The sequence below is a fragment of the Pygocentrus nattereri genome, chromosome 3 (assembly GCF_015220715.1).
Source record: "Pygocentrus nattereri isolate fPygNat1 chromosome 3, fPygNat1.pri, whole genome shotgun sequence".
NCBI classification, from domain to species: Eukaryota; Metazoa; Chordata; class Actinopteri; order Characiformes; family Serrasalmidae; genus Pygocentrus; species Pygocentrus nattereri.
The window spans coordinates 36,420,398-36,448,089 of NC_051213.1; the positions used below are offsets into that span (position 1 = coordinate 36,420,398).

General features: G+C 40.5%; 1 protein-coding gene across 7 annotated transcripts in view; it reads left to right on the forward strand.

The window, feature by feature from the left end:
- The window catches only part of triob (trio Rho guanine nucleotide exchange factor b), a 195,610-nt gene that overhangs the window by 77,198 nt on the left and 90,720 nt on the right, over positions 1–27,692 (forward strand). For all 7 annotated transcript variants that reach the window (XM_017700847.2, XM_017700848.2, XM_017700849.2 and 4 more), the window contains 8 exons: positions 6,795–6,986; positions 11,199–11,330; positions 11,896–12,126; positions 16,355–16,477; positions 17,834–18,025; positions 20,389–20,558; positions 21,022–21,196; positions 27,402–27,597. In XM_017700847.2, the coding sequence (XP_017556336.1) occupies positions 6,795–6,986; positions 11,199–11,330; positions 11,896–12,126; positions 16,355–16,477; positions 17,834–18,025; positions 20,389–20,558; positions 21,022–21,196; positions 27,402–27,597 (1,411 nt within the window). The remainder of the gene's footprint in view (positions 1–6,794; positions 6,987–11,198; positions 11,331–11,895; positions 12,127–16,354; positions 16,478–17,833; positions 18,026–20,388; positions 20,559–21,021; positions 21,197–27,401; positions 27,598–27,692) is intronic.

Genomic DNA, 27,692 nt, shown 5'->3' on the forward strand with positions numbered 1-27,692 from the left:
ATTTCCAATGGTACTGCTAGGGTGTTGCTACATTGTTGCTGTAGTAGTTTAGGCAGTTTCAAGTGGTTGCTAGTAGGGCTAGGCAATATGATGATGTTTTATCATAATAGTGATAAATTATGACATACCGCACTTTTCTGAGCATGTCATGGATATCGTCACTGCTTCAAGACCACTAAGTCACTACATGATTCATTACAGACAGAACATACTGGATTTCCAAACTGGATTTGCTGGACCACAGTATGTAAAACATTAAAGAAAAATCTTTGTACTCAGAGTATGATAGTATTTAATGATACATATCATGAACATGTCTTCAAGTATCATGATATTAGGTTTTTGCCATATCGGCCACCCCTAGTTGTTAGGATGTGAGTAGGCACTTGCTTAGGTGGTTGGGCTTACTAGGCAGTTGCTTTGATATACTAGGTAGTTGCTGGGATGTTGGTTCACATGTTATTCCAGGTGGTAGCTAGGGAGCTGCTATGTTATTGCTGACATATTGGAGGTAGCTGCTAGGGTATCTGTGGAAATGCTTTCTACTGTGCGTTGTGCAATCATTAATAATTACTTTGAGAATAAGTTGCATGATGTGTTTATTCCATTTACATTTTTAGCTACAGTTTCAAGTCTGTGCTTCACACATTTTTTTATCAATGACAAAAATGACATAGCCATGTAAAATATATATATATAAAAAAAAGTTTTTTTCTTTTAGCAAAATAAGTCTGTATCCATAACAGTAACTTCTCAGCAAATTCAAATCGTTAGACAATATTTTGTCTTCTACTTAGAAATGTGGGATCAATTTATTTTAACAGAAAATCTCAGCTTGTTTCACGAAGTAGTTTTATGCTTACAAAGACTCTAAACATACAGATGTAAGACGTCTGTATTGATTTGTTCACAATCATTTTGTTTTTTTACCACCGAGTCAAAGAAATGAAAAGCCGCTTCTCTGCTGCTCGCTGTTTGGCTTTGCTCCGATGGTGTAATATGATATGTACGGGTATTTGAGTGTGTAGGGGTAGAGGTATGCAAGGGCCTTCCTCGCTGTTGACTCGTTCGCCATGAGTTTCCCATTAATCGGTGAGAGTTGGTCTCAGAGCAGCTCCGTGGTCCTCCTCTGCTCTGTGGAAGCCCTTGCAGTAATGGAGCCGTCTTTTTAATGCCCTACAGATGGATCTGCTGCAGCATGCAGAGCTTTTAGAAGCGCTGGTCCCGTAGCTGTGGTCAAAAAATGGATGTTGGTGGCCTGGCAATCTGCACAGTATAGTTGGCTAAATGGAAGACGCCCATGATGTATTTAGAAGACCACCCAGATGTAATGTTGGGATTGCATTTCAGCATATGTAATGGTGGATTGCAGTTTAATTGATTTGTTTCTGCTAGGAATATAGTATTAGACCTGTCTGCACATTTTAGTGTTTCCTTGCACTAACACAGCCATGTTAACCTCATGAAAAGCTTGGCAATGACATGATGAGTTGAATCCGGTATGTTAGTGCAGGAATTATACACAATCAGGATTGGGAAACAATGTACTGAACAAATTGTAAGTCCTAGTGAACAACTGCCTTGAACTTCCTCTCACTTAGGTTGATGTGCATTATATGTGCACTATACAGATGTTCTTGTTTTTACCCCTACCCTTTGTTTTCAAGTGTCACCTTGCCCTTTGGAACTGAGTTACAAGGGGTAGTGGTTGAACTCTTCCCTTACAAAATGGGACAAACCTCAAATAAAAAGAACATTACTTCATTAACAGCTACTAGCGGTGCTCTGTAGGCAACCCTGCCGGTTTGCAGTGATAGCAGAGGAGGGTAAAGTTCAGCAACCTCATAGCTGGGCATTTATTTATTGTTGCCCACCCCTAATTCTTTGGTGATATGAAGCTAAAGTCAGATATTCACCAGTTTCTTGTTCAAATTTTCCTGTTCCACCTTAGCTGAGAAGCTAGAATATAACTGCTGCGCCATTTAAGGTGGAACAGGATATTTAGCTAGCTAGCTGCTGAGACATCAGCACACTATTAGATTTTCTGTGCTTGTTATGAAGACAAGAATCCATAACACATTGAAACGACATAAACTAAGATAATACAATGGCTACTGTCATTTTGTAACTTAGAAAATCCTCACATTTGTGGGTTTGTTTGGTCGCTTGTGCAGGCATCTTGCTAGTTTTTCTTTTTTTCTCATTACATCTGTTTGGAGTGAGCCTCTGAGAAATCTCAGTTTGGGGGGCCATGTAGCCCTAACACTTCACCCTACCCCTCTATCTCAACAAGAATCAGGACACCCTACGCATAGACGTGAATGAAGGGTTAAGGGCTAAGTTCTAGGGGCAAGGGGTGAAATGGGATTGAGCCAAAGTGTGGCCCACAGGCCTGACTATGCCTGTGTGAACAGGAAAAAGTTACTCCCTTACCCAAAGAGGAGAACAAAGGGCCTTCCTCACTGTTGACTCGTTCTACACGAGTTTCCCATTAACACCACATGTTACTGACTGCATAATGATCCCTTTTGTGATGTTGACTGAGGCTGTTCTAAGAAGTGCTGGCCTTGCTAATATTGAAGAAAATCCGATAGGAACCTGTTAGCACTGTATGGACATGCTCAGTGCCTCTCACATCAGCTTGTTTTAGAAAGCTTTTTAATCCCATTCATTTGGTCTCTGTCTAAATCTGCACCACCTCATCAGCGGACAGGATAGCCGGGTTGCATCCGGGCTAATGTCTGCTGCTGCCGTCTCCCCTGGCTAGTTGTTTTGTTCAGCTGTTGTAAATTAACATAAGAATGAAGTAACAGAGGCTGCTTAATTATTGTCTTGAGCTCTAATATAATCCACACGCTGCTGGACACTCAGTGAAGGGATCTGGGCTAATTAATTTGTGTCTGTTGGAGCATGGCGCGTCTCCTCAGGGCAACGAAAAGGCCAGGCTGAAGCGGCCTTTCGTACAGGTGCTACAGGGAACTGAACACTGTTTATACATTACAGCACAGCTCACAGTGCTTTACAGGAAAGAGCAAATAAAAACAAGCAGAGAACATTGAACAAGGAAGGCAATTCATATTTAATAATGATAGGAATTTTTAAAGTACATCAACATACAGCACTGCTGTTCAAAAGTTTGAGTTGTTTGCCACAATAACATTTTTTTTGACACAGTGTGGATTTCAGTTTTGAAGATCCATCCATCCATTTTCTAAGCCGCTTCTCCGTCAGGGTCGCGGGGGGATGCTGGAGCCTATCCCAGCAGTCTTCGGGCGAAAGGCAGGATACACCCTGGACAGGTCGCCAGCCCATCGCAGGGCAGACAGACAGACACAGACAGTCATTCACACACTCACACCTAGGGGTAATTTAGCACGTCCAATTGGCCTGACTGCATGTCTTTGGACTGTGGGAGGAAACCGGAGAACCCGGAGGAAACCCACACAGACACGGGGAGAACATGCAAACTCCACACAGAGAGGACCCCGGTCACCCGGCCGGGGAATCGAACCCAGGCCCTCCTTGCTGTGAGGAAACAGTGCTACCCACCACGCCACCGTGCCGCCCAGTTTTGAAGATTATTCACCAAAATATCGTTTTAGATGTTTTACTAAATATTTCAAGAAATGTGTGAATAACTTATGAAATAAGAAGTAATTTACTATAATGATCAATTTTTAAATTATTTTTATGAACATTTTTTGTCAAGTTATGTGCCTTTCTATCCACTTCTGAAAAATTGTGAATTCTGGATATTATTCTTATTTTTATTATTCTATTCTCAGTAATTTGAGAATCAAAACTGATACCTTAGAATAATTTTATATATATTTATACAGCAAAATGCAGACATTAATTTCTCATTTTTAAATGGTAGTATAAATATAAATACAGTGACATTAAAGTCATATGCAAGTATAAATTGTAGAGAGTGTTTTTGTGTGTCTGTATTGTTTGTTAATTGTTATGACAGTATTACTGACATTGGACACAGTATGGTTGTAGTAATGTGTGCCTGTGTGTGAGCGGGAGTTCTGCACGTGTGGTGGTGATCAGTTGGTTGTATCATTTAAGTCAATTCCACTTAGGCCAGTAAAAATCTCCCAGCAGGCGCAGATCTGAGTGTGCTCGTTAGATTGATCTTCTGCCCTGCTGAATGCCCCCAGGCTCCATAATTGCCCCCCATGAGGTTAACAGCTTCAACACTAGTGCTCTAGCCCAGCGCTCTCCCTGTTACTGCAACCAAAGCGGCACGTGCTCCAGTCCCACTGCGTTGAAATCACACAGCAGCACCAGCCAGAGTTGCCAGGTTTGCGATTTTCCCACCAAATTGGGTTTGTTTGAAAACACAGTACCCGTGACCCTGAGGGAGAAGGGGCTTAGAAAATGGATGGATGGCTGGATGAAAATGCAGTAGCGGGGAGAAAATTTTAAAAATCGCAGCATTTTTAGGCTACTTTCAAAATGTACAGCAGCTGCCAAAAACACTGACTGCAGACAGTAGACATTAAAAATAAGTCCCCGAATGGGTGCATATTGATCCTGGTTTGAATAAATGGAAACCCACAGGCAGATACAGGAGACCACAGCTGAGAGGGAGTCATGTCACCGATCACTTTCAGCTTCTATTAGACAGGTTTTATGGTCACTTTGGGCTGGAGATTTTTGCTGGACCTGGCAGCCTTGGCACCATCTGGCCCAGCATCTCAGTAAAGCAGCAGAGCTGGAGTTTCAGTACAATTACAAAGCGCTGCATCGAACAGTGTAAAAGGTCATGGTTCTGAATACAGATAAAACAATAGTCTAGTGAAAAAACAGTGAGCAGGCTGAAGTGCGACCAACAGAAGCACAAAGGCTCAGAAACTGACCTAAATCATCATCTTTTACAGCACTAAAAAGATGCCAGATAAGAGCTGAGGCAGGCAGCAAGTCAGACCATGTGTTTTAATATATTTCCATGACCGTGTATGGGGAAAATGACATCAAACTCATTGCACTCAAACAACACATGAAGACATAAATGAAGCTTGTAAATAAGTCTTAGTGTTGTTAGTGTTTATATGTGAATGACATACAGACTTGTAAATGATAAATTATGTATACTTCTAAGTGCTGAGTGTAGTCGTTCTGTAAAATATTTATTGATTGAAATTTTGTTTATATCTGTTTATGCTGTAGAGTAGAGGCTCACAACTCATGTGCTGGAGGGCCTGCTTTAGGATTTACCTGCTCAAACAGATCTGATTACACTTTACCTTTTTATTGCCTGGTTCAGTGGGTGTGCAAATCACTGGTGGTGTAGGTGGTGTGTCAGATGAATTCTTAAGAATCGACCCACATTACACTTCTGTTTTCTGGATTACTAGAGCTGGGCGCCAAAAGTGATTTCACCATGTTTGTAATTTCCCCTCACCCTCACTAAGTCTGAAAACCGGGACGGCACAAAAACTGAATTTTAATAGTGGGCATGTCCCCACTGTCCCACCTGTCGCTACTGGAAATTATACCAGTGGCCTCGTCAGAGAGGATTCTGTCAGTGATGAAACTTTTCTTTTTTATTTTAGGGCTAGACTTGGTCAGAGGTTAGTCCAGATCTAGACATTGTTATGATTTTGACTTGGGTCACATATTTGAATGGGTGTGTTTTGTTTGTGCGTAACAGATTCCAACAGTGTGGATATTTCTGTACATGATCCTCAAAGCAGCATGAATAGCTTTAAAAAGAAAGAACCACGGACTGAACCCTAAACCTTCTATAGAATCCCCCTCCCTGACTTGTGATGTTTTCTACACACACACACACACACACACACACACACACAATGCTATATAATAAAAATAAATGCTATTAACGCAGATCCTTATGACCTCCTCAGTGTGTGTGTGTGTGTGTGTGTGTGTGTGTGTGTGTGAAAGAGAAAGATCCTGTTATAGCGGTTAAGGAGTGACATCTGCAAACATACAGAGGTCAAAGCTGAGCTTTCTGTCGTTTACTTCGAAACCAGTGCATTCCTTTAAATTCACTGATCACTGAATCTGAAGCACAGTGACACAGCCCTCCCCTCCATTTCCTAACTTCTTTATGAATCTAATGTCGTGATATTTTCTGTTTTTTCTTATGTAAATGTGATTTGCTTAAGAAATCATTGTATTTGTGCAGCTTGTATAAACTTTTGTGTTTATACAGTAGTTGTCAGTGTTCAGTATGTATGTTGAGCTGTGATCAATGTGTTGGTTGGCTGATAATATTGGCTGATATTAGCAACCCGTGATATTGATGATATCAGTTGTCAATCGGTAACGCACCAGTAATTAATATTGTTTTTGGTTGTGTCACCTCTGGGATTTGAACTGATGACTTCCTGATGACAGTGCATGCCTTCTTCTGTCTTGCTTATGCATTAATCTTTCCACCGAGGTGTTTGTTATTTCTCCAGTATAATTGTCCCTCATGCTTCAGTTTTTCTTTGCCTGGTCTTGCATCATTTAGTGAGGTTTCACACGCGATTTAAACTCATGCTTAGATCTTGCCTCAATGCCTTCCTTTTGGGATGATCAGCTACTTGTTACTGTGCAGTTTATCAGTTTATGCAATTATTACACACTGGTTGCTTTTGTTTACAGGCTCTATGTCATTGGGCTAAATGTGTCTTTTAGATGCAGTTATTCAGTGTTATGGAAGTACTGATGACACCCCTGATATACTCAGAAAATACACTATCATCATAATGAGAACATCACATTTCCCACCACTGCTTAATACTCAATGTGCTGTGGTTTTGCTCTTCCTGCAGAACGTGTATGTGAATATCAGTCGGATCATGTCGGTTGGGAACCGGCTACTGGAGGCCGGTCACTATGCTGCTATGCAGATCCAGCAGGTGTCAGGGCAGCTGGAGCAGGAGTGGAAGGCCTTCGCCTCTGCCCTGGACGAGAGGAGCACTCTGCTGGAGATGTCAGCCAACTTCCATCAGAAAACAGACCAGGTAACACAACACAATCACACTCATTTAATCTACAGCATGGACTCATCCAACATAAGGCAACATAAATAGAAAGGAAAGTGTCTATAAATTAGCAGTAATCCACCATTCAAAAAAAAGCTTCTGTAGCAGTTCTGTATAACAGTTTATCCAGTCACATGCCTTTATATAATTGACTTTAGTTGAAGGCAGCTCATCACAACAAAGACTGCAGGTCAGAAACTGAATAGTTTCACATATTTTGTTTTATTTTTGTTTTTCTTTACTCTGGTTGTAGTGATGCAACAACATGGCTTTTAAAAAAGAGAAGTCAATTTTAAAAAAATGAAATAACAGAGAACTCTACATTCCTCCCTGTTTCAAGTTCAAAACTGGCGTGTGTCATCTGTTCAGATTTCAGCGCTGCTGCGAAACAAATCACTTCAAATTAATCTGCCCACAAAATCCGGTTCTGAACACATATAATAAAATAACCACAAAGCTCAACATGAAAGATCCATCAGAGTGGTTGTGCAGTTCATGACTGTGGAAGCGTGACATGCTCATTAAGAATAGCCCTTATTATTGTTTATGTTCCTTCAGTTTTATTTTTCAATGCATTTATTTTCTGTATCTTATGAAAACACAGGATTCTTTCGTTTGTTGACTGTTTTTATGTATTTATTTATATGTATATGTATGTTTATTTATTTATTTATTTATTTATTTATTTATTTATTTATCTTTAGTATATTCTTTCAATTTTCTGCAATTTTGATGTAATCAACACTTATGCTAGTTGGTTTATCCAGACTTTTGTAAGCAAGAAATTTGATGTAACTAGTCCTTCAGGTTTCAATTGAAAACCCTGAAGTTGAGATTTCTCATAAAGCAGCCTGAGAGTGTAGATTCTTATAAGGGCTTGTTTTTACAGCAGACTGTAAAGCTCAAATCTCATGTTCATAAAGGCTACCAGTATGTAGCCATCTGCTAAAAAAAACATACAGATAGCATCAAAATCATACTTGAATAGATGGTGCAGGTGTTCAGACTTCAAGGAGAACATCAGATAGAGATCTGTTACTGTGTATGGGGAGGAAATGGAAACACCGCTACAGAGGCGGTGGGAGGTCCAGTCCTTAAAAGTAGCCTTGGGGCACCTTATTATTTTCAGTAACATTCTGAAAGATGTTGTATTAATCTGTCAATATAATTTCCTGTGCAAAATGTCTGTGAGAATAAATGCAATTACATTGAAGATTCCAAAATCAAGAGTGAAAAATGTACTTAGTTCGATGTTTAAACTTTTTAGGGATACTTCAGGGATGATTGTGCCTATTCAAGTTTTTCTTACTGTGCTCTACCTTAAACATGGACCATTTCTACTGCACATGCTTGAGTTTTCTCTGGAGTCTGGTTGAATATGGTGGTATTGTTCAATGACACTTGGCCAGTGATGTCATATAACACCATTTAACCCTTTCAGACCCAAATTTTGCTCCAAGGCTCTATTTTTAATTCTAAAAAATAATAATAATAAAACAAATGCAAACAGGCATGTAGGGAAGTCAGAGTGTTAAGGAGGGACAAGTTTTTAAGTGTTTTGAAACAAAAATGGCCTGTAACTGGAAGCCAGTAGGAGATGTTGGAGTACAGGAGTGAAACTTGTTCAGCGACAGCCATAACTGATGATAAAAAAATGTTTATTGTTTATAATTACTTTTTACTGGCTATTTCTAGGCCATTAGGCTTGCTTTACACAGTAAAACTTTCATGCATCTAGTTGCAAGCTAAGAGTTGCCTGCAACATAATCTATATATGTAGGGCTCTTTACTATAGATTTGAGTTTTTATCTGTTGAGAGTATCTTTGAAAACGAATGTTTGAGGTTGTACCCTACATGTTGTCTCACTTATCCTGTCCTAGAAGCATTAGACATTATTTTGGTCTCCTTTTCTATAATAACTTTCACCCTTTGGATCTCAAAGAAGTCTGAACTCTGTAAAATTAGCGGGCATCAATAGAGGAGAAAATGAATGGAACTGCATGCATGATAACAGCAGGCTGATAAAGAAGAATATAGCTGGCTAGATTAGCTTTGTGAGACTCACATTTGTTGTCATGAATCATGAAACTGACAAAATGACAAATTATCAACCTTGAGTAAAGTCAGTTGGGGGCAAGGGGGCGGGGGGGTTCTCCTTTTCAGCCACACAATTAACCTCCTGTTTTATTTTCTTGTCTGCTGATCTGGAGAAATCAGTCATGATCAGTCATCTTTCAACATGATCATGTGATTTGTTGTCTGTGCTTTTGATGAAACATAATTTACAAGACTGGACCACCTGCAGCTATTGAGGCTATTGAGTTTGAAATGAGTTGATAGACACTTTAAATTATGCAACACAAGTTGCGTGAGAGTTTCACTGTGCAAAGCCTGCTTTAAAATGTAATGTGAATAAAGCAGTTTAATACTTTGTGAAAGGAAATTCGGTGGATTTTCCTAAAAGGAGAATCTTTTTGTGCAAAGCTGTTCTACAAGCACACCAAGTTCATTAAATTAATAATCATATGTCTGTGTGTCAAGACAGAACATCTTGACCTGCAAGTACATCATTTTTTGGCAGCCAGGTTTTGTTCAGCTGTGGTTTCCTGTTTCTTTCACACCTCATCTGCATATTGTTCTTAGAAATCATGTTTATCTTTGTTTTGCCCAACCGCCAGCCATGTCTGATTCTAAATGTACAAAAAGTCCCTTCCATTCCAAAATAAATGAGTGTGTCGCAGAACCTTGAAGCATGTGTGTGTGTGACTCCCGGAGCTTTGATGGAGAACAACCAGAGAGAGAGGTCAAGATGGGATCAGACAGGAACAAAGGAAACCATTGCAAACACTTTGGATAACAAAATTATTCATTAGCCTTGATTATTCAGCATTTAGATTTATAACTGTAATCTGTCATTATTATTCTTTTGTCTGTTATGATTTTTTTTGAGGTTGTAAAATTTTGTGATGCAAATTTGAGTTCATGTGGCCTAACTATAAGTGCGCAGTGCAGTTCTGCAATCGTCTATCAAGGGACAAAAGTAGTTTTAGAGATTTTATGAGGACAACCTAATTCAAATACACACCATGTTTGATTTGTTGGGTCTTGCAAGTTAAAACATAGCTTCTGTTAGAAGCGTATTCCTGAGAGGAGAGGCTTAGAGAGATGGCGAACAAGATGATTTCTTCCCTCCTCTCTCCCTTTATCATTCTCTTTGAACAGTAATTGCTTGTTGTCAGCATCATAATTAGGTTGATGTGCTCTTTGTTCTCCCCATCCTTTGCCTCCCATTAGAAAAGATAAAAATAGGCTGGCGTATATTAGCAGTGTGTCTCTCAGCCAAATTGAACTATACAGTGGAGCTCCTCTATTTGTCTTTATCACAACTTCTAACTATTGTAATAAATAGAGTGATGGGCAGCGTTTTCAGAGGCTGGGTTTTTCAGGCTGATTCCACTCCTTTTTTCTTCCTGAAATGCTTGAATAGCTCTTGATTGGCTAGTTCTTATGCATTCATACAGCAATGAAGCCTCCCTGAACTATCAGTAATAGCTAATGGGCCATCCTTTCCCATTGCGAGAATCAGGCATAGATGGGCATTGTCAATATTGTCATACTCATAAAGCTGTGTAATGGTATTTCTCAAGGCACTTTCATTATCAGTTATACTACAGGCCAAAACCAAGCAGTCATGCAGCGTCAGTAGAATCAAACCTATCCAACAAACAGCAAATGTGTCTTGACTTGTAGTTCACACCCTGTTCACAACAGCCACAAAGTGAAGTTTTAAGTTTTGGAGGTCTCTCAGTTGAACTGTACATTTTTACATTTTTTAATTGTTTTTACAGGTGGGGGTTCTTTCCATTTCCCTTCACACCTCATTTCTCACTAGCAGCTCAATGTTTAGCACAAAGAGAGCCAACAGTGTCCTAATTAAATTGGTAACAGAGTTAATGGGGCAGATGTATTTTATTTGAGTATACTAATAAACAATATCTGAGTTGATTTCCGTTACTAGACAACCCGTAAAAGGAGACTACACCCCCAACCCCCCCACCCCCCTTTCTGCTGTCTCTTACTATTATGTATTACATGGGAAAAGTCTTTTATTAGAGTGCCAGCATCTAGCATCCTGCTGTCCCATTCTCAGGGTTGTCTCGTGGCCAATCACATCTCTCTCTGTGTTCCAGTACTTGAGTAACGTGGAGCCATGGTGTAAAGCCTGCGGAGAGGGTGAGCTGCCTTCTGAGCTGCAGGACCTGGAGGACACCATCCACCACCACCAAGGCCTGTACGAGCACATCATGGCTGCCTACTCTGAGGTACCACCCTTTGGCCTTCTTCTGATCTTTTGCAGCGTCATGGGTTCATTTAAATAACTTAATTGTGGAAGCTTTTACTTACGTTTCCTTCGCTGTTATCTGCAGTTATTGTGTTTAAAAATATTTTTATTCATTTTATTCATTATTTCTCACTCGCAGACCATTGAACCAAGGGTGCACAGACATTGAGATGTTATATTGTGATTTAAATTTAATAAAAAGGTTGTGTGGACAGTCTTGTATTACAGAAAGGCAAACTGTCTTTTATACTTTTGCCATGTTTTTGTCATTTTTTTATGTTGCAAAAAAGGCAGACATGCAGATGTAAACCTGTCAACCTGTCAGGTTAATCAAATGTAGTTTATTTTGAGTACTTTTAAATAATTATTTATAGTAAAGTATATAGCAAAACAGCTCTATTAAACCTGGATTTTAAAGTATCAGGCTGATGCAAACATAATAGAAAATTGCATTTGCAAGCCAAAGAAGCAGGTTTGTGATCAATGTAGTGTTGGAATCAACTCAGACTTGAGTCTCTTTGACCTCTCAATGTGGACTTTTGCAGGTGAGTCAAGACGGGAAGGCCCTGCTGGACAAACTCCAGCGCCCTTTGACCCCTGGCAGTGCTGATTCGCTGACGGCCTCGGCCAACTACTCGAAGGCTGTCAACCATGTGCTGGACATCATTCATGAGGTGCTGCACCACCAGCGGCAGCTGGAGAACATCTGGCAGCACCGCAAGCTCCGCCTCCACCAGCGTCTACAGCTCTGCGTCTTCCAGCAGGATGTCCAGCAGGTAGGCCCCGCCTTCCTAGTGCTGTCAGCCAATCCACAAGCCTTCCTGGGAAAAAAAGGGGTCATGATTACATAATAAAACTCAATAGGAAACAAAGCCTGATAGACACGTCCATTTAAATGCTTTTTGCCAGTGTTTTTCTTCATATTTTTAATGAAGTCTTTTCAAAGTTTTTAGTAAAATATTTTGAATCTTTCAAAGGCTATACATGGTTTGTTTACTTATAATTAGTGTAATTGATAGTGACATCCCAATATCTGACATCATAAACTGTTCTTAGAATGAATTGGCTCAATTGCAGCTGGTCAGGACACATCAGGAGTGAACTGATATGGCTGCTTTTGTGGTTTCTGGCCATAGCTGTGGTCAGTAGCTGTGTTATATAGATGCTTTGGGTCTCTGGCTCAGGTCATTGTTATTCTGTCCTCGCTGTCTGATTGTCAGTAGTCTTTGGGTAACAAACCGCCATGTCAGAAGGCCCTCGGAGGCTCTCGGATGATGAATGTAAAATAAGTTTCTTACTTATCTGTTTGAAACAGATTTCTGCTGCTCGACTGAGTTTGGAATAATGAGAGTGTATGAATGGGATTCAGGGCAATGCGAGGCATCTAATCACTGTAGCGGCTCATAGGCGTCCTAAATGAAAAATGTACCCTGTTTTACCAAGCACCTCTGAAAGATGTAATGATAGATACTGGCTCTTCTCTCTCAGGTTAAAGGAATAGTTTTCTGAAAAATCAAATGTATACACTTGTCTTACAATGTGGTCAATCAACAAAGACATGTTCGCTTCTTTAGTTTTGTGCTGAAGCTAACAAGAAATAGAAGCTTAAACGTCTCCAATTAAGATCATGAAAGCTGCATGTCTAAATCATCACACCCTCGCCTCTTTTTTGAATTGTCAAATAATCTCCAGAAAATTTGCTTATGTGGTTGCTGACACTGTGTGACATACTATAAGGGTGGGCAATGTAATGATATTTTAGCATTATCATGATACCCAATATACATTTCTGAGTGTATTGTGGATATTGTCCAATCTTAAAGGCACTGACCAGCTGCATGCTCCATTACAAAGAGAGCATAATTAGTCCTGTTTATTTGGATTTTATGTACCGCAATATGTGAAACGTTGAATAGTGAAATACTGTTTTCTCCATGTAACCCACCCTTAACATACTGTTTATTAAAATTAACCAGTGAAAAACATTAGTTGGAGTTGTCTACACCATAATCAAATTGAATATTCTATAAGAATAAAGGCCTTTACAAATGTGCTTTACTAATAAATAAATTAATATGAGCACATGCGTGACAGACTTGCACTGAAAACATTTTTTTTTTTTCGGTTGGCAAAAATGTGACATTATTTTATTCGCCCTCTGTTTTGTTTTGTTTTTTTGGCTAACTTTTGCTGGCGACAAAAATGCTGTGACCAATAATGGTCATCTCTGCTGTTGGCATGGCAACAACCAAGCTGACAGAGCAGCTGTGTTCCAGCAAATAGAACTTTGTCCCTAATGCTGAACGGCTCAGAATCTCCAAAAACAGATCAAATTGGCCTGGGCTACAAACTTCATGTTAAATTGTTCTGTATGAAGGGATGAAGCTCTTCATGCTGCTTACACTTTTCCAGAGTAGTCCAGTGTCTCTGTTTGTCTGTTCTGCTGTGAGCAAAGAATTGATTTTTGTTTGTATATTCAGCCCATTTGTTTTGTGCTTCATCTAGTGTGTAGCTGTAAGTGGAAGCATGGGTGAAGTTTCAGCTTTTGAAAGGAGCAGCTCTCTTTTTGCTTTTCCAAAGTGGAAAACACCCTGCACAGCGTCCCAGTTTGTCCATTTTGTGAGAAGCAAACAACCTTTTTTGTCATAGTTGACATATATTTTGCCAATATATATTTTTGATGTCTCAAAACTATCACAGAACAGTGTTTCAGGCCTCAGGAAGCACATTTGTAAGCATTTGATGTAATAGTACCTATAATAAATATTATAAAATAGACTGTTCTTTAACTAGTTTATATATTTAGGATATATAGATAATATCACACATCACTTTGTTCCTTTTTGCACAGTGCTGCTTTTGCACTTCTGATAGATGCTAACTATATTTCATTGCCTTGTACTAAGCAAAGACAATTTCAATCTACCTCTAATAGCTTTTCTCTGTGGGAGCTGTTAGATGTATTAAAAACTTGGGATGCCTGTTTCCTATCACCTCCACTGTGAACAGTTCTGACTAAATAAGTTCCTTCAGAATGATGTATCTCACATTTTGAGAATCGTTTTGAATTGTTAAGTAATCTCCAGAAAATTGGCTTGTTTTCTTGCTTGTGAATAGTTTGAAAAATCATGATTTTGACGTGCTGTTTGTAACATGGTAAGTGGTGTGAGCTTCTTTTGCTTTAGCCTAACATTGGCCTTGTTTCCCCAGTGCAAAACTAGAAGCAAAGTTCCAAGACCAAACATGTCTTTGCTGACTGGCCACAGTTAAAATGAGAGGAAAATGTAAACATTAGATTTTTTCACCAAATTTCTCTCTCCCTCTCTCTTTCTCTCTCCTTTTCTTCTCACTCTCCCTCTCCCTCCTTCCCTCCCTATCTATCTATCTATCTATCTATCTATCTATCTATCTATCTATCTATCTATCTATCTGTCTGTCTGTCTGTCTGTCTGTCTGTCTGTCTGTCTGTCTGTCTGTCTGTCTGTCTCTCTGTTTCTGTCTCCATCTCCACCCCCTCCTCTCTTGTCCTCCTCCCTCTCAGGGTATCCTTAGAGGTTACCATGGTTACATTGTTGGATAGGCTCATTGTGTGGAGGGTATGCCCCATAAAGTCCTCCAGGCGGAGGAGTCCTCTGTACGGATTTGTGTAACAAACGAACGTGTGTGTGTGTGTGTGTGTTTGTATATGCACGCGCAGAGACGTTGAGAACGGCGTGTGCCTTGCTGAAGCAGATCAAAGGTGCTATAGTGAATAATGTATGAGTCACAGTGCTAGGTGTGCATGTGTGCGTGCTGCAGCAGTGTGGTGAGATTTTGGAGAACAGCAGGAAGCTCCTCTTTTCCATGTGAAATGGAAAACATCTTCAGGTTTAAGTCGTCATGTGTAGGCTCTTTCATAAGAAGGTGCTGAATAAAACATTGACAAGTGCTTTTCCTAAAGGGGGAAGAGCATATTCAAAGGCTTGGAATTCCTGTATGCATAAATATTCTGTACAGTAAGACTTCACTTGATCTCATACAGCACCAGAGGCTTGAGCACGTTCTCATGAAGGCTTTTTTTCATTTTCAGTTCTTTGTCCTCCACATTTTAGAATACCAGTGAAGACACCAAAGCCGTGAAATAAAGAGATTATGCACTGATCAAAAAATTGTTAAATCAAAAAATATCTTTTAAATTCTTCAGAGCCCCCATATTTTTTGATGCATATTTTTTCCGTGTTCTCCTAAGCAGCTTTAAGAACCACCTGAGATGCTTTTTTCCAGCAGGAGTGAAGAAGATGCGCACATGCTGAGACACATTTAGTTTGTTTCAGGCAAAGCTTATTGCAGAACTATCATAAAATAATGTCTCAGGCTTTAGGCAGCATATTCATAATCATTGTGTAATAACTTTCTGTGAGGGAGCTTTTAGACTCTTGTAAACTCTTTAGATGTCTGGTTCCTACTACCACCACTGTGAACGGTTCTGAATGTGAGTTTCTCTAGAATGGTGCATTTCACACCAAACTTGCCACCAAACACTTTGTGAGTGAGTTTGTTTACATATTAATGATTTAATAATGTGTAAATATGAGGAACGGCTAAAGCTGTTCTGAAAAATATACATTAATATTCTTCTGACAGGAAGTATATATAGACAGAGTCACAGTCTTGTGCCTTTTCACGAGCACTGCATGTCTGTGTTCCTGATTGCAGCTTTATGAGCCTGTAAAATCCTGAGCATCAATTACATTCAGTGTGAGGCCTGTCTGGATGAGGATGATGACTTCACTGTGAGTGTGGTGTCGCAGTGGCTTGTGTTGCTCCAAAGCGCCCCCTCCTGTTTTTTAGAGCAAGTGCAGGCATTGACCTGAAATTTGTTTACAGACTTGTCTCAGTGCCTGAAGACTTCAGCTTTCTTGTTCGACTTTCAAGACACTGCCGTTTGACTTTAACCAGCTTATTATCATTCTTCAGTTTCTGTAGATAGCTCCTAGAAAACTACTCTTGTCATTCCTTCTGCAGGTTCTGGACTGGATCGAGAACCATGGTGAGGCGTTCCTAAGTAAGCACACAGGAGTGGGGAAGTCTCTGCACAGAGCCAGGGCTCTTCAGAAGCGCCATGAGGACTTCGAGGAAGTGGCACAGGTGAGGAGAATAAGTTCAGCTGTGGAGAACCGTATAGAAATTATGACTTTGTTCATTCAAACGTGTGGCCACCAAATATTCTCCCTGTTACCTGCTTGTCTTCTAAGAACCTTAGCAATGCATGGACTTGAAGCTTCCAATTCAGCAGTGTTGATTTTGGAATAAATAAATAATTCTTCAGGCATAAAAGTTAAAAGATAAATGTAGTGTGTTGGGTTTTACTGTATATTCCACCAATCCATACACAATGACATTTATGTGTTCAGTGTATTTTAAAATCACTTCTGAATCGTACCAAAATAACCAAATCGAATCAGATTCTGTCATGGTCAGATTCAATCACAGCTCTGACCTTGAGTCAAAACAGCTCTTTAAATTTTGTCCTAATTCATGGGATAGTGTTAAGAAGTCGGCCTTTATTGTTATTTAACACTATTTTTAGCGCTATTTAACACTATATTTAGCTTTTAACAACAACACTACAGTCTGTTACTGATCAGCCTGATCACCCAGCACACTACACACTGAGCTCACTAGCTCAGAGGACTGTATGCTATGCACTTCATCTCTGACTAAGCCTTATATAAAGTATATAGTAAATAAATATATCAAGTATATTTATATATTTATACTGTAACTGTTTATTTAAGATGTTACCTGAACATTATGCTGCTACTGTACAGTGCTACCTGCACTCTACACTTTATATACAGATCACTGTTTACATCTCTTTTTGTACAACTAGTAATTCTGCATTTACTGTACTGTACTGCAATTCACTAGGCACAGTTCGGTCTATATATCTGATACACTTGAATATATGACTATGCACATACTGTCTGTATGTCCAATATACCTGTTATAACGTTTGCTTATGCACATTATGTCTACATTCAATACTTGTACTTACTGACTCTGCACATTTTGTCTTGTCTTTTACTGTCTGTTGTCTTTGCACTGTTTGCTGTTTATCTTTTATTACTCTATTGGATAAGAAGCCCGATAGTGTTTTGTTACACTGTACTACCCTGTATTGTACAATGACAGTAAAGTTGAATTGAATTGTAGGCTGCAGGCTAGCTTTTTGGTACTTTTTGCAATTGAGACACTGTAGAAAATGTCTGAAGGGACCCTTCGTTTCTCATTCATTGTTGATGTTTTGATCTAAGTGAAAATTGGCTAATATGTATAGAAAATTTGTTAAAACATTTGCATTTCTTGCAAACAGAATCCAAGACAGTCACTCCATGTAATCAAATCTTTTTTAGGTATAAAGAGCTGGAGATCTGCATTTGTGGAAATCCTGGACCATCTGACTCTTCAGCTGTGATTTGTGTCTGTTTGGATCTCTTTTAGAACACATACACCAACGCTGATAAGCTGCTGGAGGCTGCAGAGCAGTTGGCTCAGACAGGCGAGTGTGACCCAGAGGAGATCTATCAGGCCGCCCACCAGCTAGAGGACCGCATCCAGGACTTCGTGAGACGAGTGGAGCAGCGCAAAGTTCTGCTGGACATGTCTGTGGCCTTCCATACCCACGGCAAAGAGGTGAGGGGAAATCAGGAGTGCCTGTTAGCATGACTGAGACTCTCATTTCCAGTCCTGGAGTGACCCTTACACTGTACAGATTGAGGTTTCATCCCTCTGACACAAATGACTTGACTTTATCTTATGTTCTTTGTTTATAGCATCAGACCACAGTTCATAGCCATATTTTAAAGGACCCATATTCTTCATTTGTCTTGCACTCTCCCCGCACCTATAATGTTTGTTCATTTACATTTATGGCATTTGGCTGACGCTCTAATCCAGAGCGACTTACAATTTGATCATTTTACATAGGTAGGCCAAGGTGGTGTTAGGAGTCTTGCCCAAGGACTCTTATTGGTATAGTGTAGGGTGTTTGCCCAGGTGGGGATTGAACCCCAGTCTACAGTGTAGAAGGCAGAGGTGTTAACCACTACACTATCCCAACCACTGTTCAGTTAAGTGATTCTTTTTTAATCCCACAACCGGGGAAATTCCACCTCCGCATTTAACCCATCCGTGAGGTGAAACACCACATACACGCTAGTGAATACACACACACACTAGGGGGCAGTGAGCACACTTGCCTGGAGCGGTGGGCAGCCCTATCCACGGCACCCGGGGAGCAATTGGGGGCTAGGTGTCTTGCTCAAGGACACCTCAGTCATGGACTGTCGGTGCTGAGAATCGATCCGGCAACCTTCTGGTCATAGGGCCAGTTCCCTAACCTTCAGCCCACGACTGCTCTAATGTGTGGATTTATGTACTGAAAAACACAATTTATTCCTACTTGACCATATTCCTACTGTTCTTTATCCTTTAGAATTAAAGTCTATATTTGTTAAATGTGATATATGTAAATAAGCTCTGTTCTGATTGGCTGTACTGTGTTGTGCCTGCTTCAAAAAGCAGTTTGGGCCGAAACACTCCCTATGACTTCAACAAGAAGGGGCGGAGCTAAATTGCTAAAAGCTAACTAGGCAGGTACATGTACATGCTTTGATTTTGTGACATAACTAAAACAATTAATTTAAAGTTGTTTGTTTTAAAGCATAGTTCACTATATATGGCCTGTTTCGTCTTAGAACTGGTTGTTTTTTTTAAATCATAAGTGAATCTGCCCCATCACAATAACATCCTCCCCACCAGGAATTCGGAAAATAAGCTTGTGCTCCCACTCTGTTGCCTTCTTGTCAGAGGAGTTCAGTTTCATTGTTTTACTCAACAACTCTACAGCATGCTGTACAGCTGTTGGCCACTAACTAACTCCATTTTCAGAGAAATGCAGCCCTCGTTCTTCCCAAAATGGCAGTGTTCCCTCAAACCTCAGACCACTGGAGCACAGATGGATGCTGAATTCTTGCCATTTGCGTTTTTGTAGCCCATGCAGCCTTAGCGCTGATGATTATGTATCATCTACCATGCCGTATTTAATAGTATAAAACAACGCTTTCTTTAATGCACCCATATGGCGCTGTGTTAGCCATCTGCTAGCAGAGCGTTTGCAGAGGCTTCAGGTTCAGAGCAAGGTGTGTGTGTGTGTGTGTGTGTGTACATTAGTGATGGAAAATGTGAGAGGTTGAGATGGAGAAGGACTACGGGGTGGATTGGAGAAGCAGTGTTGGGCTTGCTGGGACGTGAGCTTGGCTGAGTTTGCCATGCCAGCACAGGCAGATGGCTAATCCTGTGAGCTCACCTTCCACTAGGCCATTGAGAAAACAAAAGCGGCCGGAAAGCCTAGTCTCACTAGATCGCCTCATCTGCCCAGCCCATGTTTACTGCCGGCCTTTGTGCATTAGTCCACTTGAGTCCATCTAGGCCTCAATATGAAGCATCAAATTAAGGGTAAATTCCTTAGATTAGCTTACTTTACCTCCTAATGCTGCTGCATTTGTTTGTGCTCAGGATTGAGCCTGAAGTTGCAGCTACTGATATCTATAATATAAATTGTGCCTGGGATGAAAGCATCAGTTGTTAACTGCTGTTATGAAACGATGTACCCATGTCTGTGTCTGTTAGATTTTCTGAAGCTGAAACGTAATCAGAAAGTTGAAAAATACATTACCAGTAATGCCCTCTTTCACTTCACAGTTCATGGTTGTGAAAGGTTTATTTCTTTTCTTCTTGTTTCTTCTTCAAGTTGAAGTTGAGGAACTTATTAGCAGATGGGCTGTAAGCCAGTGTGTGTGTTTCATTGAGTATCATTGGCTTCAAAATGAATGCTTCTTTGCCATTACCTCTCTGTGAATTGTTGTTGATCGGAACATTTGGGCGTTCAGAACGGTCAGTGGGTCCCTAAGTCTGGAGTTGAGGACTGCTGGGTTAGTTAACTAGTTGTGCCGCTCCTTCCACTAACATCACTAACATAGTGATTCCCTGTGCAGCTGTGGACGTGGCTGGAGGAGCTGCAGAAGGAGCTGCTGGACGACGTATATGCAGAGTCTGTAGAGGCGGTGCAGGACCTAATCAAGCGCTTTGGCCAGCAGCAGCAGACCACCCTGCAGGTCACCGTCAACGTCATTAAGGAGGGAGAAGACCTCATCCAGCAGCTCAGGTGCATGAACATCACTGTGTGCTACCTCACCAGATCAGTACTGAACGTGCATATATACTGAGTATAGATTAAATCAGTGAGCTTTAGCGGAAGAGATGAGACTCAAAAACACCTTTTTAAACAAAGGCCTTAACAAGGTCAGTGTCACAAATCTACTTAAATTTGAACAGTGACATAGAAGTAGTGTAGTATTTAATATTTCCTTTTCATTTTACTTCTCATAACTTTTGTTTTAATTTTTTCAAAATTGTTAAATTTTCTGTTGCTTATTTCTAAGTTTAAATAAAAATATCACATTTTCAATGTGGTGTGATACTTTTGGACAACACTGTGTTTGACTATATAACACAACTTTGAAACTACAGAATATTGTCTGTGATGGTCCAATACAGATGCAACACAAAGGGATTAGATAGGAAAACACTTCAAATATTCTTTTAACAGCTGCATTCTTCTCCTGCAGAGACTCGGCCATCTCCAGTAATAAGACGCCTCACAACAGCTCCATGGCCCACATCGAGAGTGTTCTGCAGCAGCTGGATGAGGCTCAGGCCCGCATGGAGGAGCTCTTCCAGGAGAGGAAGATCAAACTGGAGCTCTTCCTGCAGCTCCGCATCTTTGAGAGGGATGCAATCGATGTGAGTCTGAAAACTCAGCATCACCAAGACTGAAATGTCTGTGGCTGTTTTTAACCTTAGCTGATTTGTGTGTCCACCTGATTAACACCTTTAGCTGTAAAATGTGTCTGGTCTAAACTATGAACAATAATCTTCTGACTGTTTAGACCTTAAAAACCTGATGAGATGTTTACAGAGGTGCCTGATTAAGTTTAGCTAATAAGTTTAGCCAGAAGGTTTTTCCAACCCTTGATTCATCCCGCTTTAGGTACTAAGCTCAGGCTCTAAAAGCAGATTATAGCCACTGTCCGCTTCATTAGAACCTGCTACCTGCTACCCACTTACCCTTTTGTCACGAGTCAGATGTTACTGATGTTATATGAGTGGTGGACAATTTTCAATACGACAATGTATCAGGCGTCAGTGTCACTGTCAGGTTGAAAGTGGTGCACTACAAAACAATCAAGCCAGCAGCATCAAAAACTTTGTCTTTTCTGTAATTCTGTGAAGCTGCTTTGTGACAACATCCGTTGTAAAAAGCACTATACAAATAAATTTGATTTGATTTGACATCTGTGGACAGAAACCATTAATTGTGCATCAGCAAGTGAGCTACAGTCTGTAATTGCACACCAGCAGGGTGGAGCTACAAGAGAAGTTTCTAATATAATGACCAGCAAGCATATTCTATCATGTACCAAATACACCAGTTGATGTAGGAACAAGCTCCATCTAGCTCTGTCTCTGTAGATTAACTCTCACAATTAGTAAAAAAAAATGGGTTCTTTAATTCTGTAACAATCTCTGGTGTATTTTTGAGATGGTTCCGATACTGAAGCAGACAAGTAAGCAAACACTATGATAGCATGCAAGCAGGTACAAGGGAAGGTGTTTTAAGTTGGGATTTATTTATTTATTTATTTATTGCTTCCTTCCTGCCTTCATCCATCCATCCATTAATCCTTTTGACCTGTTTGGATGACATGAACCGTGTATGAATGTACACTGCTCAAAAAAATAAAGGGAACACTCAAATAACACATCCTAGATCTGAATGAATGAAATATTCTCATTAAATACTTTGTTCTGTACAAAGTTGAATGTGCTGACAACAAAATCACACAAAAATCATCAATGGAAATCAAACTTATTAACCAATGGAGGCCTGGATTTGGAGTCACACACAAAATTAAAGTGGAAAAACACACGACAGGCTGATCCAACTTTGATGTAATGTCCTTAAAACAAGTCAAAATGAGGCTCAGTATTGTGTGTGGCCTCCACGTGCCTGTATGACCTCCCTACAATGCCTGGGCATGCTCCTGATGAGGTGGCGGATGGTCTCCTGAGGGATCTCCTCCCAGACCTGGAGCATCTGCCAACTCTTGGACAGTCTGTGGTGCAATGTGACGTTGGTGGATGGAGCGAGACATCATGTCCCAGATGTGCTCAATCGGATTCAGGTCCGGGGAACATACCTTCCATAGCTTCAATGCCTTCATCTTGCCAGTGGCGAATTTGCCAATCCTGGTGTTCTCTGGCAAATGCCAAGCGTCCTGCACGGTGTTGGGTTGTGAGCACAACCCCCATCTGTGGACGTCGGGCCCTCATACCATCCTCATGGAGTTGGTTTCTAACCGTTTGTGCAGACACATGCACATTTTTGGCCTGCTGGAGGTCATTTTGCAGGGCTCTGGCAGTGCTCCTCCTGTTCCTCCTTGCACAAAGGCAGAGGTAGCGGCTGGGTTGTTGCCCTCCTATGGCCTCCTCCACGTCTCCTGGTGTACTGGCCTGTCTCCTGGTAGCGCCTCCAGCCTCTGGACACTACGCTGACAGACACAGCAAAACTTCTTGCCACAGCTCACATTGACGTGCCATCCTGGATGAGCTGCACTACCTGAGCCACTTGTGTGGGTTGTAGAGTCCGTCTCATGCTACCACGAGTGTGAAAGCACCACCAACATTCAAAAGTGACCAAAACATCAGCCAGAAAGCAGAAAGGTACTGAGAAGTGGTCTGTGGTCCCCACCTGCAGAACCACTCCTTTATTGAGTGTGTCTTGCTAATTGCCAATAATTTCCACCTGTTGTCTATTCCATTTGCACAACAGCTGTGAAATTGATTGTCAGTCAGTGTTGCTTCCTAAGTGGACAGTTTGATTTCACAGAAGTTTGATTTACTTGGAGTTATATTGTGTTGTTTAAGTGTTCCCTTTATTTTTTTGAGTAGTGTATAACTAAGATACTCACACAGCATCAGCTGATGCTCACCCTGCTATCACTCCTCTCTCTTGCTGGACAATTTCAAATGTTAAAATGTTCTGCTTTTGTTATGTTTCCATTATTGTTTTTACTAGTTGCAGTTACACAGTCCTGAAATCTAGGGGTAGTGCAGCCTCCTCAGCACAACCACTTCCTCCCATCCCTGTGTGTGAAGCTTAGATTAAAGGACATAATGACAGCGCAGTTAGGTAAAACTTGTGGCAGCTTAGCCTGGTGGCTTTTTGTTTGAGACTGTTTCTCCTGATGTCCAGATCTGCAAGAGCTGATATATGATGAGACCTGAAGCTGTTTTGTCTGATGTGTGAAATCTGATGCCGAATATGTTAAATCATCACAGTGTCATCATCATAGTAATCTCTTATTACAACAAAATAGAAAGTTTGTGTGTTAACAGTTGCAGACACAGGACTCCTTGTACTAAAATTGTGGCTAATTCAGTGTAATGGTTTTAACATGTAAATTTGTAAATGTAAAGAAGAATATGCAGATTATAGTATTTTGCATTACAACATCCAGCATATACCTCTTCACCATGAATGATATTTCAAAATATATTTCATGCCAAAACCATAATATTCAAGCAGTAACCTGCAGTGGTGTAGCTTTTAGAAACATTGAATTCTTCAGGCAACTGGTTTACATTACCACCACTGTAAACAGTTCTAACTAGGTACATTTCTAAATGGTTTCTAGAATAGAGCACCTCACATGAATGAGCACTTCACTCTGAATGACTGCATCCCTACCATTTAATTATGCAGAAATTTTGAAAAACTGGTGAAATTGTTCTTTAATGGTACCACTTTGCATGAGAACAGATGAGCTGCAGGCTTTAGTGGTTCACCTATAAAGTGGACATAAAAGGTAAGTGAGCTCATAAAGTGGCCAGTGAGTAGAAGAGTAATAAGTGGATAGTCAGTGCATATGAAACAGCTACGGCAGTCCAGCACACTTCAGCCTAACAAACCTATTTGTTCATTATACGAAACCTGATCTAGAGTAATTTGAATCCCATAAAGAACCGTGCTCTTTAGTGGTACCAGCTATGGCTCTGATGTAACCCAATACTCCCCATGGTATCGTTTTCATGAGCAGGCTCGTGGCCATAGGAGCTGCCATCAGTGGGGGTCCTCAGGTAAAAGGGGGTAGGTTTTGAGTGACGAATGAGAAAGTGTTTTCCCGTCTCATCTATAAACTCGCTGTAGGGGGATCAGGTCGCAAAAACCATCTAAGCTTGGATAAATGTAAGCGATATAAGAGGATTAGCGCAGTGCCCGGCGCGTTTACACGTTTAAAACTAATAAAAAGAAGTGAAATGAAAGCAAGCCGTAAAGCCTAAGCCACTTACTCAGAGCTGGGTGGAGACTCGGCCGTCAGTCAGAGCAGTGTGGCGCCGGGGCATGCGGACGGGCGTGTGAGCTTTTATGTGTGTGTGTCTCCCTAAACTCTCGTCAAACACACCCTCGGCACTGCGCTTCCTGCCTGCCACCTACTGCGCTACGTGTCTCCCAGCGTCCATGCAGTTTAGGGACCCCGCTAGAAGAACTGGGTGATAAAGATGTTTCTTCAGATCTGTGACCGGACCCTTCATGGCTGCAGGGATACAGAGTACGTTTTCCAGGTTCCTCCAGGCCGAATGGGGTTAAAACGCCTACATTTTACACTGATTATTCAGTATTTGGGCTTAGAATCTTTTATTTATACAATATTCAGTAACTATGTAACTGTAAATTACTAAGTATTTGTTATGTATAGTAATAAGAGTGGGGAGCGTAAAGGCCCTTAAAGATTAAGGGGTTACAGGCTCCGAGAGCTGCATTTTGTCTTTGGAACCTCCATGTTATGCGTTCAACAAGGGAGGTATTGTTGCAGAGCCTGAGGACAAATGCAGAAGGTCGAGCAACGCTACAGTGCCAGTATCCGATTGAATGTATGTTTTTATATCTAAAGGCTTACAGTTAAATGCTGTACATTTGTACAAATGTAAGTAGTGAAGTTGATGCTTATGTATGAGTTAACTTCCTTATTAATGTGCCCCCTAAACAAGTGGTTCTCAGGCAAGTGCTCAGCATATGTGGAACTTAAGGACTGTTAGAGAAGCATCTCAGGGAGCTCCTCATGAAGCTGCTTGAGAGAAAAAGCACAAAGCTGCAACAAGTAAAAGGGGGTCTGTTTTATAAAAGAGTCTAAAATCTAAGATCGTTTTGATTTCTATAATATTCATTTCATGTCATTTTCATTTGTGCCATTTCACAATTTTAATGTATTTGCTATTGTTCTAAAACTTCAGGAACAAAGTGAAAATAAGTAACACTTCTCTCTGCGTAGGTGTGTCCAGACTGTTCACTGGTGCTGTAGACCGAGTAGGAACATTTTGAAGCTTTATTTGAGGAGATATAACAGTTTGGCACTGGGACAGCTGGCTGGGTTTTTGGTGATTCATGTAGCCTTTTTTTTCCCACTGTGAGGTGGTTAGTGCTGAAATCTCCTCTGTTGTTCTTTGAGAAACGTTCTGACTTTTCAATTATAATGTCTACAGTGTAAAAAGTGTAACAAACTTCTCAGTGGTATTTGGTGATAATTTCTTGGAGGGCTAGTGTGGATTGTGGATTGTTTGTCCTGTTGAAGAAGAGACAAAATGCTTTTTAGAAAAAATGTGTGGCTCAGAAATCATATAAAAATCTTCATAGTTAGTGTTAGATAGACTGCAGAATCGTAGTTGTGTAGTGTAGCAGTAGCGGCTCTGGTGTGGGATGATGGTGCTGTAGTAATGAATAGTGTTGCAGAGGAGTAGGATAATAACAGCTCTCTGCCAGAGGAACGCAATTGTGTACACATACACAGAGGATTGGAAATCACTGGGATATTGAATCAATTTAGATTTTGTCACTGTAAAAACCTGCTCCTCCTCTCCTGTCTTATTTATTTATTTGTGTATTTATTTATACATCATTTGAAAATTCCAGCTTGGAAATGCCTTAATGGAGAAATCCACTGATTTAATTCAATTGTGGAGATGTAAACATCCATTCAGAGTGGTATTAACTGTTCCATTATAGAGAAAAGTAAAAGAAAGAAAGAAAGAATTGTTCTCAGCAGTGGTGATAGGAACTAGAGATCATGATATAGCCCTTTTCTTTATGTTGGTAATGGTAAAACAGTATTAAATGTTTTTTCTTTGGGTACTGTTTTGCTTTACAACACCCTGCATGATCTCTTTGCCATGACTAAATATTATTTTTTAAAGTTTTTCATTGAAATTAAAACTTCACAATGTCTCAGACTTCAGTAATAACTTTCTGTGAGGGAGAGAGGCAGTATAGGCTTTGGACACCTGGTTCCTTTCACCAGTAATGCAGAGTTTTTGAAAAATCAGTGGATATTCTTATGTTTTTAAACTGTGTAAGATTTGGACCTCTCTGGTGGAAATGTGTAAACTTTTTTTTATAATGGGCTGTGCTTTAGTCCCTTCCTGTTCAAAGAGTCAAAGAGACCTCAGTCACAACATGGTGAGGGACATGTCTTTTAAAGGATGTAGCTTAACTATCTAGTGTAATGCTGAGTTTGCATTTAAGCCCTAAACATCGAAGCAGATCTTCTTTTTGAGCTTGTGTGTGTGTGAGACGTTAATAGGTCTGAAAAACTTTCTGTTCTGTGGAACGGGGAGTTTGATGACTCCTCAGGATGTCCTCATGATGATGGGAAAACAGGAACATTTTGATGTTGTGTGGATATTTGTGGGCTCCCCACAAGGAAAAATATCACTTTTTAATAGTAAAAATAGGGCTTTTATTAGAAATAATGAACACAGATAAAGTTGATCTTTTGCTTGCTGAGGTTAAGATCATATACAGTCATAAAGAAGAAAATAGAAATACCTCACAAAGACAAGAAAACACTCTACTGTGTGTGTTTGACCACTCTTTGTGTCTTTCTGTGTGTAGGTCATCTCGGACCTGGAGTCATGGAATGAGGAGTTGTCTCAGCAGATGGGGGAATTTGACACAGAGGATTTGACTCTGGCGGAGCAGCGGCTGCAGCACCATGCTGATAAAGCTCTCACCATGAACAACCTCACCTTCCACGTCGTCCACCAGGGACAGGAGCTGCTGCAGTACGTCACTGAAGTGCAGGCTTCAGGTGAGCGCATACAAACATGCACACTCAATGGCCACTTTATTAGAAACCCATGGATTGTAGGTCCACCCTGCTGAAGTCAGTCATCTAGGATTACT